The sequence below is a fragment of the Aplysia californica genome, unplaced genomic scaffold (assembly GCF_000002075.1).
Source record: "Aplysia californica isolate F4 #8 unplaced genomic scaffold, AplCal3.0 scaffold00130, whole genome shotgun sequence".
Lineage (NCBI taxonomy): Eukaryota > Metazoa > Mollusca > Gastropoda > Aplysiida > Aplysiidae > Aplysia > Aplysia californica.
In genome coordinates this window covers 202,084-217,253 of record NW_004797400.1, presented here as the reverse complement: position 1 = coordinate 217,253, position 15,170 = coordinate 202,084, and the positions used below count along the sequence as shown (strand labels likewise).

The 15,170-nt window shown below is 37.2% G+C and overlaps 1 protein-coding gene across 1 annotated transcript in view; it reads left to right on the top strand.

The window, feature by feature from the left end:
* Positions 1-11,481, top strand: part of LOC101848743 — a gene marked incomplete in the record, with an annotated part of 71,704 nt that extends 60,223 nt beyond the window's left edge. The window contains 6 exon segments of the mRNA XM_013081422.1: positions 3,411-3,608; positions 4,009-4,112; positions 4,381-4,525; positions 6,021-6,203; positions 6,668-6,825; positions 7,863-11,481. Coding sequence (XP_012936876.1) covers positions 3,411-3,608; positions 4,009-4,112; positions 4,381-4,525; positions 6,021-6,203; positions 6,668-6,825; positions 7,863-8,097 — 1,023 coding nt within the window.
* Positions 11,482-15,170: the final 3,689 nt, after the last annotated feature.

Here is a 15,170-nt window from a genome sequence, read left to right as displayed (position 1 = left end):
TCAGAGTACAATGACCTGTCTGAACATTTTTTACTTCCTAACCTGATGTTGTTTCTCATCTTATGTTTTTGAATGTTGTAGTCAGTTCAATCATCATTTCCTTTTTTTAAAATGAATTGTTATCTTTTCAATTTCACACCTTTCAATGTTCCACTACTACTCTCTCTCTCTTTTTTTCTATCTCTTCTTTCTATCTCTTTCTCTCTCTCTCTCTCTCTCTCTCTCTCTCTCTCTCTCTCTCTCTCTCTCTCTCTCTCTCTCTTTCTCTCTCTCCCTCTCTCTCTCTCTCTCTCTCTCTCTCTCTCTCTCTCTCTCTCTCTCTCTCTCTCTCTCTCTCACACACACACACGCACACGCACACACACATACACACACACACACACACACACACACATACACACACACAAACATACACACACACAAACACACACACACACATACACACACACAAATAAATACTCATCCATCATGTGTGCGCAGGTGTCCAAACACAGGAAAAATAGCACAACTTAATCTAGTGACATGTTCATGACTTCAACGTAAGAAAGAAATCTATTTATTATCATCTTTTACATTGTCACTGCACTAGCACAAAAGCATAACTCAGAGTAATAAAATCAAAACTAAAATGCACTGGCAGTCACAAAAGAAACATGCATGGCAAGTTTTCCATTATTAGAAGTGAAATAGTCTCGTTAAACAGTTTTTTTCCTTTGTTTATGTAAGTGTTTTTCGGGGCTCGCAAAGTAAGTGCATAACGTCATATGAGCGCGCGGGACACTTTAAACATTTTCAGTTAGTAGGAAATTTTGAATTTTGCCCAGTGGCGCCGAAGTCTGCTCCTATCGATTTTGGGACACCAAGGGATCTTTAACGTGCACAACTTGCACACTGGACCTCCGAGATTTTTCGCCCTTGTCCGAGAAGGAGGTGTTGGATCTTACCTGCCATAAGATCAGGGGTGTGGCTGAAATACAGCAGTAAGAAGGAGCCAAGGAGTAGCAGTAGAAAGGCTGCAGAAAGAACCAGGAGCCCAGAGGAGGGGGCAAAGGTGATGAAGGGGTGGGGACAGAAATTGGAGACGAAAGTAGACGACAGAACATTGTTAGAGATCAAGAAAAGAGATGAAAGAAGAAAATTTTCCCATTGCTGTCCGTATTCAAACCCAGGACCTATTTAATGAGAGGCAAACACCATAACCTCTCGACCATGAGAGCCCCCAGTTTTTTTTTCCTTTATCTCAAAAGTACCAAAAATGCCATTTTGCTAGCTCAGTGACGACATTTTGGGATCATGAACCGACGAAAATGCTGACATAAGAAAATATACTGTGTATGCAACACCTGGTACATATATAAGCTGTAGACTCCATTCCCAAACACTCCACATATTCTTTTGCGTTTTACTGCTTTTTGTGTACCCTGACTTTCCTGAACAACTCTGTGTGCACATAAACTGAATTGTCTCTTAAATGGTAGGCCTACATTGTGTACAAGGTATCAATTCATGAATATGTGTTTCAGTGAAACACTCATTAAGGTTCATGCTACGCTGATACATATATATATATATATATATATGGGTTGTGGGACAAAGTAGGAGATAAAAATTTGGAAAAGTTTATGGCAGATTTGTTATAGTACTCTTATTAAGTTGTAAGCTTTCTGTAATATTGACTGAAAGACTGAATAAAAAGTTAAGGATCTGGCACAAGCTGTAGATAAATTGAAAATCCACTTTAAAAAATTCAACGTACATTGAAGTCTGTGTTCTTGTTTGTTATTTTTTGACTATTAAGATTCAAATTTGATATTTCGGGCTTTTGGATGGAGGTTGGTTAGAAGTTTATCGGGTGTTGGGTGGTGCCTCTTTTTTTTCTTCCTTAGAAAAGACTGTTTTGGTCATTTAAAATCAGCAGAAGTAATACCAGATTTAGAATTGAGTTTTGTGTAAACCCAGTGCAAAACTGAATAGGCCTAGATGAATAAACATTTTCACAATCAAATATCTATCATGTATATTACAAGTAATATCTCTATAACATTGTTATGAGATTAGATTAGAGATTTGATTGATGTCTGAAGATCTCCTTTTTCATATAACTTAGTAGAACAATGAGACTCCCATTTTCACTGCCTTTCATTCCCTACATTTAATAAAATCTCTCTTTCTCTTTCACAAAGCGAATGCATTTACTATATTACATAAATCTACTGTAACACAGTTTGTATGTTTCATTTTGAAAAGTATATGGTTGGGTAGATCTCGGGTGTTGCTGGTTAAGTTCTTCTTTTCTATTTGAACGTCATGCTTTTCCCTTTTAATAAATGGTTATATTGTCATCTCAATGTGCTTCTCTTTTTTCTGACCAAGACTTCTAGAGACTAAACTAAACTAAGTTATATGAAAGTGAAGTTAATGTCCTTCAACAAAGGACTTTAATGATATTCATCATTTACGACTCCCATCAAAGAGACATTAGGAAGTATGAGAAAGCATATCATGTACAGAGATAACTGTAGCAACGTTACCAACCATTAATAGTGAAGGCAGAAAATTGCATGTAAGAAAGGCTTTAACCATGCTCTAGAAACACATTTATTTAAATCCTATGTTACTACTAGTTTGATTCTTTTATAAAAATTAAACGTGATCAGTAGTCACAGTGATTGTATTTTTGTGTATGTGTTCTTTGTCAAAATTTATTGTGAAGCGCCTAGAGTCACCAGAGAGTTGGCTCCAAAAAAGTGATATTTACTTTTGTTATCATATCATTATTATTTTTTTTTTTACTATTGTTATGACTATTATTTTTATTAAAAGTTGATAGTACAGTGTTTCTAAAATTTTCCCTGAGATTTCGCTAGGAGCTTACAAAGAGATAGAGAGAGAGAGAGAGAGAGAGAGAGAGAGAGAGAGAAAGAGAGAGAGAAAGAGAGAGAGAGAGATCCTACTTCATCAAAAGATTCACACTAGTTTTTGTAATTTGTTATGTTCGTATCAAGTCTTACACAAAATTTACCTTTCTTGAAGGAAAGTTGCAAGTAGTTTTTTAGTCTGTGTTCTGTGCATGATGAATATATAGGCCTACAAAAGGAAATTTTTATTCAATTAGATTATTATCACACAAAAGCAGTATTTTGAATTGACTTGTACTTCACCATCTTTGGAGTGGAAACAGAAGATGTCGTCTTCTCCTTACAGTCTCAAGACAGACAGTTATTTATCAGATGAATTAATATTTATCTACGCTAGAATGTAAGCCTACTGTAAAATACTTTTAGGGTTCATTGCACATTCACATTCTTGGATTTTTTCTTATTATACTTTTGGGGGTTTTTTGGTTTGTCTGTCTAAGAAAGCGAGGGATACTAACTTAGATATTAATACTGTTTTCTTTCTGCTTTCAGTGGGAGAGCTTCAGATCATTGCTCAAACGCTCAAAATCAGACAAGTCCAAGTACGGATTACTTGCTAGCTCAGCACAATCTAAATCTGACCTCAAAGTGAATGCAGTGACCACAGGAGGTCTGAAGTCTGCCCATCAGTTCTCTGTTAGTGACTGTCCAGTGCACACTCTGGCAGAACAGTTGACCCTACTGGAACAGGTAACAATCATTCCATAGATGGCAAAAGAGTGAAGGGACAATGTTTCTTACTTGCACATTGGTGGCTTGATGGTCACCTCATTGCTCATGTGCATGGACATCCCTTTATGTAAACTATCCACTCTATAATATATTTATAAACTCTTCACTTATGCTGTCAGGTGTAGTGACAGAGCTGTGTACCTTTACAAAAAATATTTAGAACATAAAGTGGTGATCGTGAAATCAGCAATTAAACATGCAACTGGCTTGAGGACTTGAAAGGGAGTGGGGGGTTAAATGAAGTTTGAAATCCTCTGTATAAATGCATTCTCAGAGTCTCTGCATTTTTAGATAAATACAGTCTAAACAATTTGTTTCGTATTGTGAGAAAGGTAATTCAATCAAAACTATCTTGCAGGAGCTGTTTCGTAAAAGTCATCCAGTGCACTTCCTAAACTCCCAGTTTCAAGGTGTGGGTGTTTCTCTCACCATGCCTGGAATGAGAACACCGTCCATGTCCAGGTAAAAAGAAAATCATTCTACGCATGATTACTTTGTAGTTGTATCAATTTAGCAGACTATTATCAGGTCCATTCATACAATTTTTTTTTTTTTAATCTGGAAAACATTCTAAAAGGAAATGGTGTGCTTGGAAAAGGTTTATCTACCCTATCCCTGTACCAATGTCAGAATGTACAAAAGGACCACAGGAATTTTAGCAAGTCGTTGTAATTACTTTTAGTATTTGGCTTTTAGGTGAGTATTAATAAAGTATCATTTTTTACTTCAGGAAAGCTGATTCATCCTCAAGTCCTAAGCGTGGCTTGTTTGTTGGAGAACCAGCTGTGGAGTCGTGGGTAGTGCACATGATCTGTCACTCTCATGAACTGGCACACTGGGTGTCTGCTGAGATTCTGAGCTGTGGGTCACACAAAGTAAGCTTGTGCTAGTAATTCTGTTCAGATGGTATTGATTTGGTGGATAGTGAAGAGCTTTAGTGTGATCTGCTTTTTCTACGTCTTTCTCGTGTTACTGTAAAATCTTCCTACTTTGTTCCTGGCAAATCATTGTTATTTTTGTGTTGATTCAGAATATATGTATGTGGGTGGTTCGCGGGTGCTCTGGTGTGGTTTTCTTCTTCTTTCCTATCAAATATCTATCGTCCTGATCTCTCCTCCTTCTTTTTTATTATTTGTTACTCTCTTGTAACACCTCTAATATTTGGCACTTATATGATCTTATGCAGTTGCGAGCGCCGTAAAACCTCTACTAAAAAAAACATCTATCGTCCTCATCTCCCTTTCTTCTTTTTTATGTTTGTTACTCTCTTGTAACACTTCTAATCTTCTGGCGCTCATATAACTTTATGCTGTTGCGAGCGCTGTACAACCTCTACTAAAAACTAAAAATATATGTTTGCATTCTGCAACTTTTTCTATGCATGATTAAGTTCTCCTGACAAGGAGTGCCAAAGCCACAGCAAGTTCAAGTGTCAAGTCACTATATTTGTTCAAACCTCAGGTACTAGGTATGCTAGTCTGATCTGAATATTATGCTGTTATTCTATTTGAGTGAAGCATTTAGTGCTAGTGTGTTCGTGAAGTGTTTGTTTGCTTGTCACCTTTCACTTTCAGTCCCCCGTGTTGGTTAACATGGTTGCTTGCAACATCACTGATGTGGGAGCCAAGTGCACCTATCAGTTTCTGTGACACTTGAAAAAACACAGGCCTAAAGACCTTGAACATCTTTCACTAGAAAAATAAAAAGTAAAAGAGGCAAGGGTAGACCAAAAACAACTTACAGTTTAGCATACACATAGCAAACATGCACATAATGAAAAATGCACACACAATGAGCAGATTTTAGGTCCCAAGTTTTTTCTGTGCTTGTGTATATTTATTATACATAAATTCATTAACTAGCGAAATTCGTACATAGCAAAATGATTTCTGCGTTCTGCAGATTTTACTATCTGATCCGCACTAAGAGAACTTGGCACAGATGGGTGTTAGGGAAAGACCAGAACAGTTTAGGTTTTTATGGAGCGTCTGAGCAGAGAAACGGCCGGAGAACCTTGGCTGCTGATGCCTGTCTCAATTCTGGCACTCAATGATGATAACTATAGCTCACAAACTTGATGCTCAGATATGGATTAACCGTCCGACCTAGTGCAATATATTTGGTGAGACATAAATGCAATATATTTGGTGAGACATAAACTAGGAGTAAACTCTGGTTTAAGGTCTGCAATGAAGTCCCTTAAGAGGTTAACTGATTCATTCCTTGACAATCCATGCAACTTTTGCAGCAGTAGCCTACTGTGTAAAAAAACAAATAGGTTTTACCTCTCAGCATTCATAGTCTTGGTGACCTCTATAAAAGTGAGTTACACATCGCAGTGTTTTCAACTAATATCTCTCTACTCTTCAGGTCCAAGGTAGTATGATTACTAAATTCTTGACGGTAGCTCATATGTGTTTAGAGGTGCGCAATTTTGCCAGTGCCCTGTCTATTCTCGATGGTCTGGAGAATCTTGTGGTGAAGCAACTACCCGTATGGAAGAACATAAGCACAAAATACTTGGGCTACATGGACTTGCTGTCTGATACTAAGGTATGTATTTTCTCCCGTTTCAAATAGAAAAATATAAATATTTTTAATGCTGTTTAAGAGACAAAAGATCAAAAAGAGCTTAACTTGTTTGGTTTTATGGTTAGCTTGCCCCTGTTGAAAAGGGGTAATGGAAAGTTCTTACGATGCAAAGTTGCAAATTTTTGCCAATTGAGACTTTGGGTACATTTCTGTTCACAATACTTAAGTAAAGGCTTCTGACCTAAGCCTGACTCGCTAAGAAACAGAGAACAGCCAAGGATACTTTTGCTATCAATTTAAAGAGAAAAATCACAATTTCAACTGATGCCTATCAATTTTTATCATGTTTCTGTTTCCGTTATAACAGTCCCAAGTATAGGTTATAGAATAAGACGTTTATACCTAAGAAGGCTGAATAACAATGAATACGTGAAAGCTGTTGGGAAAACCTCAGCATATAGTGTAAATTGCATATCAAATTTCAGATGAAAATCAAGTCAGAAGCTATGTGGCTGATGTCGGAGAAAGACTGCCATGTGTATCCTACCATACCATGTGTTCTGTATGCATCTCTACACCTACAGCAAGTTGAGATTGGAGGATTTACACTGGCCAATGGCATGTTCAAGTGGGACAAAATGAGGTGAGTGCAGATTCAGTACTTGAGAGTGAGAAGACTTGTTGTGAGTGTTAGTGTTAGCATTTCAGTCTATCAGGCTCTTTGATTTCTTTAAATAAGTAGCCATCTATCAAACATATATGAATATGAAGAAGCCCACCTAGGTCATTTGCTAAAAAAAGTAACCAGGGAAAGTCTGAAACAGTTTCTTGGACATTTTAACTTGAATAGACATAAAGTAAAGGCCTTGAACGTCTAGTTCTCACTGGCAAAATTGAAGGCAAATGAGGCAGGTGTAGACTCAGAGCAACCTACTTGGATGGCCTAAACAGGAAATGGACGACGAGAAAAGATCAAGGTAATGTAATGTAGCTTTACTGAGAGAATCCAAACAAAGGAAGGAATGAAGTCACCAATGTCTCACAGATCTGGCACTTGATGGTGATGCGAATCTGAGAACAATGATACTAGGAGGTTGGAACAAAGGCTTTTATTCATTTATGTGAGGGCTTCAAATTAATCTAAAATAGCACAGACTTATCAATAGCTACCTATCACCAATTTGACTTAATGACTTATACCAGTGTGCTTGTGTTTTATAGCAGCCTGTCTCTTCTCTGAGTTTGGCCCCTCTAGAAAATCCAATATATTTTAATACTAGATTTCAAAGCTTCATTCTTACCATTCAAATCATGTATGATATAATATTAATATAATTATTTAGATCTTCTCCTCATAATATTAAAAAATTTTCTACACTTTCAAAAAACACAGCGACTGGTTAAAGATTCAGTCTTACAAAATCGGTTTGATCTCAATCCCACATCTTAAGTGCTAGAGAGGAGTAAAAAAAAATGTTCATGTGGAATTTAGATTTAGTTTTCTGTCTGGGCCATGAATTTTTTTTCATCCTCCGAGAAGAAATTTATTGAAGTGCAGAAAAAAAAAACGACAAAAAATCCTAAGTGAGGTCCACTTTAAATATATATATGCAAATAATTGTGATCAAATTTTTTAATCAGAATGAAAATTCCTATTGCGTCTGTTTTGTTTTCATACAGATCCATAAGTGAGCTTGTAGATCAAGTACGGATATTTCGAGACCATGAGTACGGCTTTGAGCCTGATCCTGAAACTCAGAGAGCATTACGTAGACGACTAAGTGAGTTCAGTGACCAAGACCTCCATGCCGTGGCATCAACTCAAGAAACCAACTTCCGAAGACATTCTTCCTCATCATCGCTGTCTGGGACTCTGAAAAAAGTCAAAGATAAGCTGCATTCCAAGAAGAAGTGATGTCTATGGCCTACTACAATTTCAACTTTAAGCAGTCACAACAGTAACTACTCATTTCTATACAGCAAGCTATTAACAGCTTCTTTCCTACTTCTGCAAAATTTAGACGTCAAATACATGTTGAACATCTCAGTTCAAACTTCATACAAGTATTGGGAATTTAAATTTTATTGTTATCAGGCTGTCATTTTTGTATGTTTTTATAGCGGAGGGGCCTAAATGGACAAGTCATATTTTGGAGGCTGTGGTTGTTTCTGTGCTATCATTGTTGTGTTTACTGAAAAAGAGTATTTTTTTCATGTGGACCTTTTTTTAAAATATTTTATTACACAGAAAAATGGGTTTTTTTATTTTGTCATTTTTGCAGACCAGACAAAGAAATTTTGCAGTTTGGACATTGGGGTGAAGTAAAGTGACCTGTGAAAAAAAATTATGTTTCACAGTATTATTTTGTGTGTAAAGCACAGTCGCTGGTGCATGGTCGAATGATCACAGTTTAGGTTGCTCCCTTTGTATTCATTTGAAGACCAGCTCCCTTATTCACGATTTTTTTAGGGAAATAAATTTTTGATGCCTTTGTTCATGAATGCAAACAGCACAAAAATTTCATCCTCACAAAAAAAAACCCCTCTTTTACAGCACTTGTGAGGTTTTTGTTTTCTTCTGCTTTCTTTCTATTTCCATGAAATTGTCTAGGATTAGGAAGCTCCTTTGTGTGTCACAGTGTATGTTTTTTAGTGAGAATTGACTCAACTCCAACATTGATCCCATCTGCTGAAGGGCAGGTATTTCTGATGTGCTCAGTTTTGTTCACTCCATTTCAGTGTGGCTATTGTTCAAAGCAGGTCCAGGCAAAATGATGCCATTGTCTTGCCGAGTTGCGATAGTAATAGTTGCAACTGGACAACATCTGCTGGAAGAGAAAAATGCTTGCACTTTTAGAAATATTCACGCTTTTATTTTGCCCTCATAACACAAATACTGATTATACAGACTCCAAGTGTTGCAGCATTGACTGGATGTAGCTTTGTGTGCATGTGTTAAATGTTAGAGAGAGACCAATATCATTACTTGCATTAGGGGCATCCTCATCTGATGGTAACAATTTGGGCTTGTCATGAAAAAAGTTGTGGGTCCAATTCGCAGTTTGATCAACAAAGATGCTGTGGCCATTGGGAAAAAAGTTTATCCTGGGGTTTTTTTTTCACTTGTCACAGATGCATATGTACGGGAAATTCACGGAGACAGAAAATATTAAGAGTGGTAGCTGTGTGTACCTTATAGGTTGCAATGATGCAAGTCCTCCAAGGACTAAGACAGACATTAAAAGTGTACTAGCTGACCGAATGAGTTACTATGAAGTCATGTAAGCTTAACATGGAGAGGACACATGACTGGATATAGCCTAAGCATTCTAACTTTATAATACACCGTATAACAACATACAGGGTTTAAAATGTACTCTCAGCTGTAACATTCACTTTCTAAAGTCCCATGAAGTATTTTTACTTTAAAATAATAATAATACATATCTTGGCTAAAGTAAAACAATCAAACACTTGGGTCCAAGGGAATACAGTATACTGAGGTTTTACAGTATTTAGTTCTCCTTACCTCACAGTTAAATGACTATTCTAATCATCGAGTAGTATTAGTAATGTTCTCAACAATAACATTTATTGACATGAAGTGGTGGTTTCAAGTATCATTATTATATATATTTATTTCCATTTTACAAAGCCACTGCTTGTCATCCAGATTCTATGCAATATAACTGAAAGAGGTATAGATAGATTAATGTTTCTCAACCTCCATACATATTATAGAAGACTGCTTACAATGTCAGATTGATTACTATGTATAACTTGTCAAACTTTCAATGAGATGCCAACACTAACAAATTTAATTAATTTACATGTCAGTTTCAATCAAAATGTTGACATATGTATTGACTGTTTTATATATGATGTATTTATAAAATAGTTACATTTCCACACATTATATTATATATATATATATATTTCCCCATGTTGTATTCAATACAACAATATCGCTCGCAAAATCTTGACAGTCGAACTTTCAAATTTTGAAGTGAGCATTATTAAGTTTTCCTTTTTTATGAGACAGCTCGCCGACTTACTGGCATTTTGTTTTGGAACGAGTTAAAAACTATACACAAATTTTTGTGTTTTTGATTAAATCTCATGTGATAAACTTTACTTCTGTTTATTATCACAGGTATGCACAACATGTAAATTTTTGCTTTCATGCTAAGCAATGTTTCACTGACTTAAACACTGTTGGTGTCGTCTAATATTTTTTTCCTTTTCCATAATACCTCATTAATATTAGTAAGTATACATTGTATGATCGTCTTGTCCTTCTATATTATATTAAGCTCAAACACTCAAAGGAAAATTTAAAGTTGTGTGATTGTAATTCTGTGATAATGTAAACAAATACTGCTCCATGGGCCAATGTGTCCCCTGGAAGTCACAAACATCCTCATGTCAGCAATCTTATATTTCACTGTGATACACATCTTGTTTTACTTTGATATCTGCCGCCTGTAGCATACAACTTTCTTTTTTGGGTCAAAAATATAGTTACAACGTCAACATATCCCTAGAACTTGTGTACAGAACCTATGCTGTATGCATCCCATGGGGGTCTCATGATCTGTAGAACTGCATCGTGGGAACAAAATACAATGTATGAATTTGTAAAGCAAATATAGCCTGTATGAATTTATGAAGTAAACAGCCAAAAACAGAACAAGCTATACCTCTTGTTCTAATGTCACTTGGTGGGGACCCAGCTGATTGTCGAATGAGGCGTATTTTCTACAGAACACCAGTCCTGCTGGAATGTATTGGTAGCATAAAATGAGGCATGCTGGCAAAATGAATGACTTCTCACAATCCTCAAAAGGAGATATTTTCCTAAAATCAACACTGAGGTCAACTTTGTAGATTTTCAATTGATGCAACTTTCTTCAAATTTACAAAGTCTTTTATTATTTCTTACTGATAAATTGTAAAAACTCAACCTATAACTTTAATGTATCTTTATCCAAAGGGCTAAAATCCGAGAAGTAACTCATCTTGTCAGCACACTTACCAAATACAGATGAAAGCAGTTTCTGAAAAAGAGTTTAAAAGTTGGAGCAACTTGGCAAGAGATTAAAATATATTCGTTTTGCAAAGTGGAAGAACATGTATACAATTTCAGTTTTACAACTTCGTATCATCTATACTTTATTTTCATCCATGTGATATCATTGTAACATATATTTCCCACTGTCTCAGCAATGGAGCATCAAATTGAAATATACTGGATGTACGGCAAATAGAAATGCATATTAAACTTTAACAAATGGTGAAACCAGAGTTTGTTATATCTTGATACTTAATACTTTTAGAACAAAGCTTTGACAAAATATAACCATAGTTTTGACATAAGCCATTTGACATTTGACAACAACACAGGATACTTGAACCCGCATGTGAGTGTTATCACTTTTTTTAAAAAACATTCAGCTTCTGTTCTTCAAACCTCATCCTCTCAGGCGGGCCTCACATAGGACATGTGGTGAAACGAGAAATTTGAAATCTGAAACGCATGTGACAAAAAAACAACAACAAAGATTTTAATGGCAGCCTACACATAGGACACGGCTTGAAATTTGTAACGAGAAATGCATTTCAACACACGTTGAGGTGAAATGATAAATGTACATGTTCATTTTTAGAGTGGCATGTGGCCACTGACTATGACTAAAGCAGGCCACTCTGGTGGTGACAGCCGACCTCCACCGACTTCCTTCGAAGTTTTCATAAGGAAGGGAACAAATTTGGGGTAACAAAATTTCCTTCAACATTAATTTTATTTAGAAAAAAATATTGTGATATTCAGAATCAGCGTATCAAAATTAACAATGTCCACGCTTAAAAAAACGGTTTTAAAGTTTAGTTCAAAAGATTTATAAAAAGATACTTTGCAGTTTACATGTCAACACAAGAGTCGCCCAACTATAAATTTGGGGCTATCTATTCCAGCTTTCCATAGATCGCTGTATCAGCAAGTAAGCATAGGTCTATCAAACTGGACGATGATAGAAAACTAGTAATTGTAAGTCAGTTAAGCCAAGCAAATGATATGGGACCCTACACATCGAGACTACAAAAAAAGAGATCAGAGGAAGCAAGTCCGGGATTCAATTGATGCACAGCTTGCGTATTCTCCTTTTGTATATCTCAAAAGGAAATGCTCTAGAGACCATAAGCTGCGTTCTTCTTTTTCTGCGCTTTCTCAGTAAAAATAAGATCATCGGTGTGTCTTCATCTGACAAGTCCATTTTGTCAACTGAACTATAGAGAGTACTTCTGAATTGGTGTTTTTCGTTTTGTATTTCACCACATGCCGATCCTATGTGACTGCCTGATGTTTCTAGTTTCACGTTTCTTATTACGCGTTTCACCAAATGTCCTTTGTCAGGAATGTGACAATATATGGTCCAAATCTTTTGAAATGTCCTAAACTGTGTTACAAGAGGTATAAATCTGTATTTTTAAAGTAATAATAATAATAGTAATAAAGATAATAAATGTGTCATGACGTGGTAGAATCAGGCTCTCGTCAATTTTTGGGCATGTAGAGTAATTAGTATCATCGTAAAGCTTGTTCATTTGTCTTGCTTTGGATGAAAAAAATATCCATTTATTTTTATTACAACTCTGGATATTTGTGAATGAAGGAGGTGGGGGTCACCTGGTTTCAGAGGTAAAATTAGTGGGAAAATGGCCGCCAAAGATGAGTTATTTCCTTAGCTAGGGAGTCTGTGGAAACTAAAAATGTACATTTTTTGTGCCTTTAATCAACATTTTTGAGTAAAATCCACACAGAAATGTGTTCTTTATATTAAACTTTAATGTGCATAAAAGGTGTTGAGCTAAAAAACCAAAATTCAATAAAAATTCACAAACCTGCGGGAAAATGCCAGTTTCTTCACTTTTATTATTTTGACGAGCGCCTGATTTTACCACGTTGCCTCACAAATGGCATTTGTATAGCGTATATATCCTCACTCGACAGCAAGTTCTATGCACTTTACAACCTGTATTATTACCCCAGCACAGCCTCAAACACTCGGAAACATTTTTGTCTTCCTGGGAAGTACACGGTGGAAGCAGCCAATTAAGCACTCAAACTCTAACAAACTGAAAAGACCTTTCGCTGTCTACACCCAAGTACCAACTTGCACCTGGATGAAGAGAAGTAAGGAAAATTTGTGTATATGCCTTTCTCAAGGACACAACTTTGGGTCCCTGACTGGGTTTGAGCCCACGACCTTTTGATTGTGAGCCAAACAATATAACTAGACCATCAACACCACAAAAATACTTCTGGAAATACTTTTGGTAATCATAACAATTGAGAATCATCGCAAAATGGCAAAGAGAAAATGGATATCATAACAAATACAGCTCTTATTTTCACAGCCACAGTAAAATTTCTACAAATAAAACAACTTGGTGTAGGCCCTAAAGCCCGTATTTTTGTATAAAGAGCTAGAAATGTTTGAATATTATATAACTGTTGATGCAGTGATCCACCATTCTAAACAAATTCCTCCTTTCAGGGACAAATGGCAGGTTCTAGCACCGCCCATTGTCCCAAAATAGTACAAAGTAAAGTATGAACGTTAAGCTTGAAGTAGGGGGTTTCATGAAAAAATGTTAAAACCATTACAGCAGTCTCCGCCTAAACGCACACCATACAAAAGCACGCTCCGCTCAAATGCACGCTTTCGTCATCTGACAGGTTTTTTACTATATAATTTAGACGTACAAACGCACGGTCACTCCCTCTAAACGCACGCTCCGATCTGCGAAACACGCTGACAGGTAAAGCTTGACTAAGGGAAATTTTCACCGAGTACTGTACGATCTGCACAGCTTGCATAAGGCAAGCCGAGAAAAACGGATATTTGGCGAGACTGCCCCTCACGCTGAACAAAGAGAGTGATGAACAACGTTTTCACACCCAACTTTCCACAGACACATAGGTCTAGGACTGGTCACTGAAATGTTGGGGGGTTGGGGGACTGAAACGTTATTTGATTGGTCACTGGAAATGCATCTCTTTGAGAGAAGGTTTCTGACTGGTGTTTGAGTGACTGCGTGTTGGCTAATGTTTAGTTAGACCTAAGCCTATGATGCACAACACGCGTGAATGCTTGTTCAAGAATTTACGGTCAGGGGCGGTCACTTGGAAAGCCACGTGGCTGGCCCGTCGTCTCTATGACAATCACTATCACCAACAATTTCTTTTTAGGCTATTGGTTCCCAACAATTTAAGGTGCATTCATTACATCGAGTCTGTCTTTCTTCCACACACACCCATTCAACGCCTTTAAAGTCTTAACCACAGTCCGGGAATCTTTTACAAAACAGTCACATGTCGTCACATTATCGGCCCAAAGGGGCCCCCACCCCAAAGGGAGGTCACTAGAATATCAAGGCAATGAGATAGATGACTGCGTCCCTTCCTCCCTTTGCTAGGGTTCATGTAAACGCACGCTCCGTATAGACACACGCTAAGGAGCCCCCCAAGCACCGTGCGTTTAGGCGGAGACTACTGTATCTATCTACGACTCTCTCTCTCCCTCTCTCTCTCTCTCTTCCCATTTCTTGCTCTCTCTCACCCCCCTCTCTTGCTCTCTCCCTACCTTCCTCTCTATCAGTGGCGGTGGGTAGTGAAGGGCTCACGGACTTAAGCCCCCCTCCCCACCACCCAAGTCTATCCCAAGGCAAATGAAAATAACGAAATAAGCAGTTGAAACTGTTCTGATCGACAGCAATGAACACAGAGTGATCAACTAGGCGGCTTGTTCGTTTATCCAATCACTGTTGTCCCCGCTTTCAACTATAGTAACCTAACAGCCAATCAAATGTCTTTAGGGCTCAGCAATCAACCAGCCAGTTCCCACGGTCTCTCCGTAATGAAACCCCTCTTGTAAAAAGGTAGAAGACTTGAAAAAAATATCACTGCACAGAGGGCTCACGCTCTCC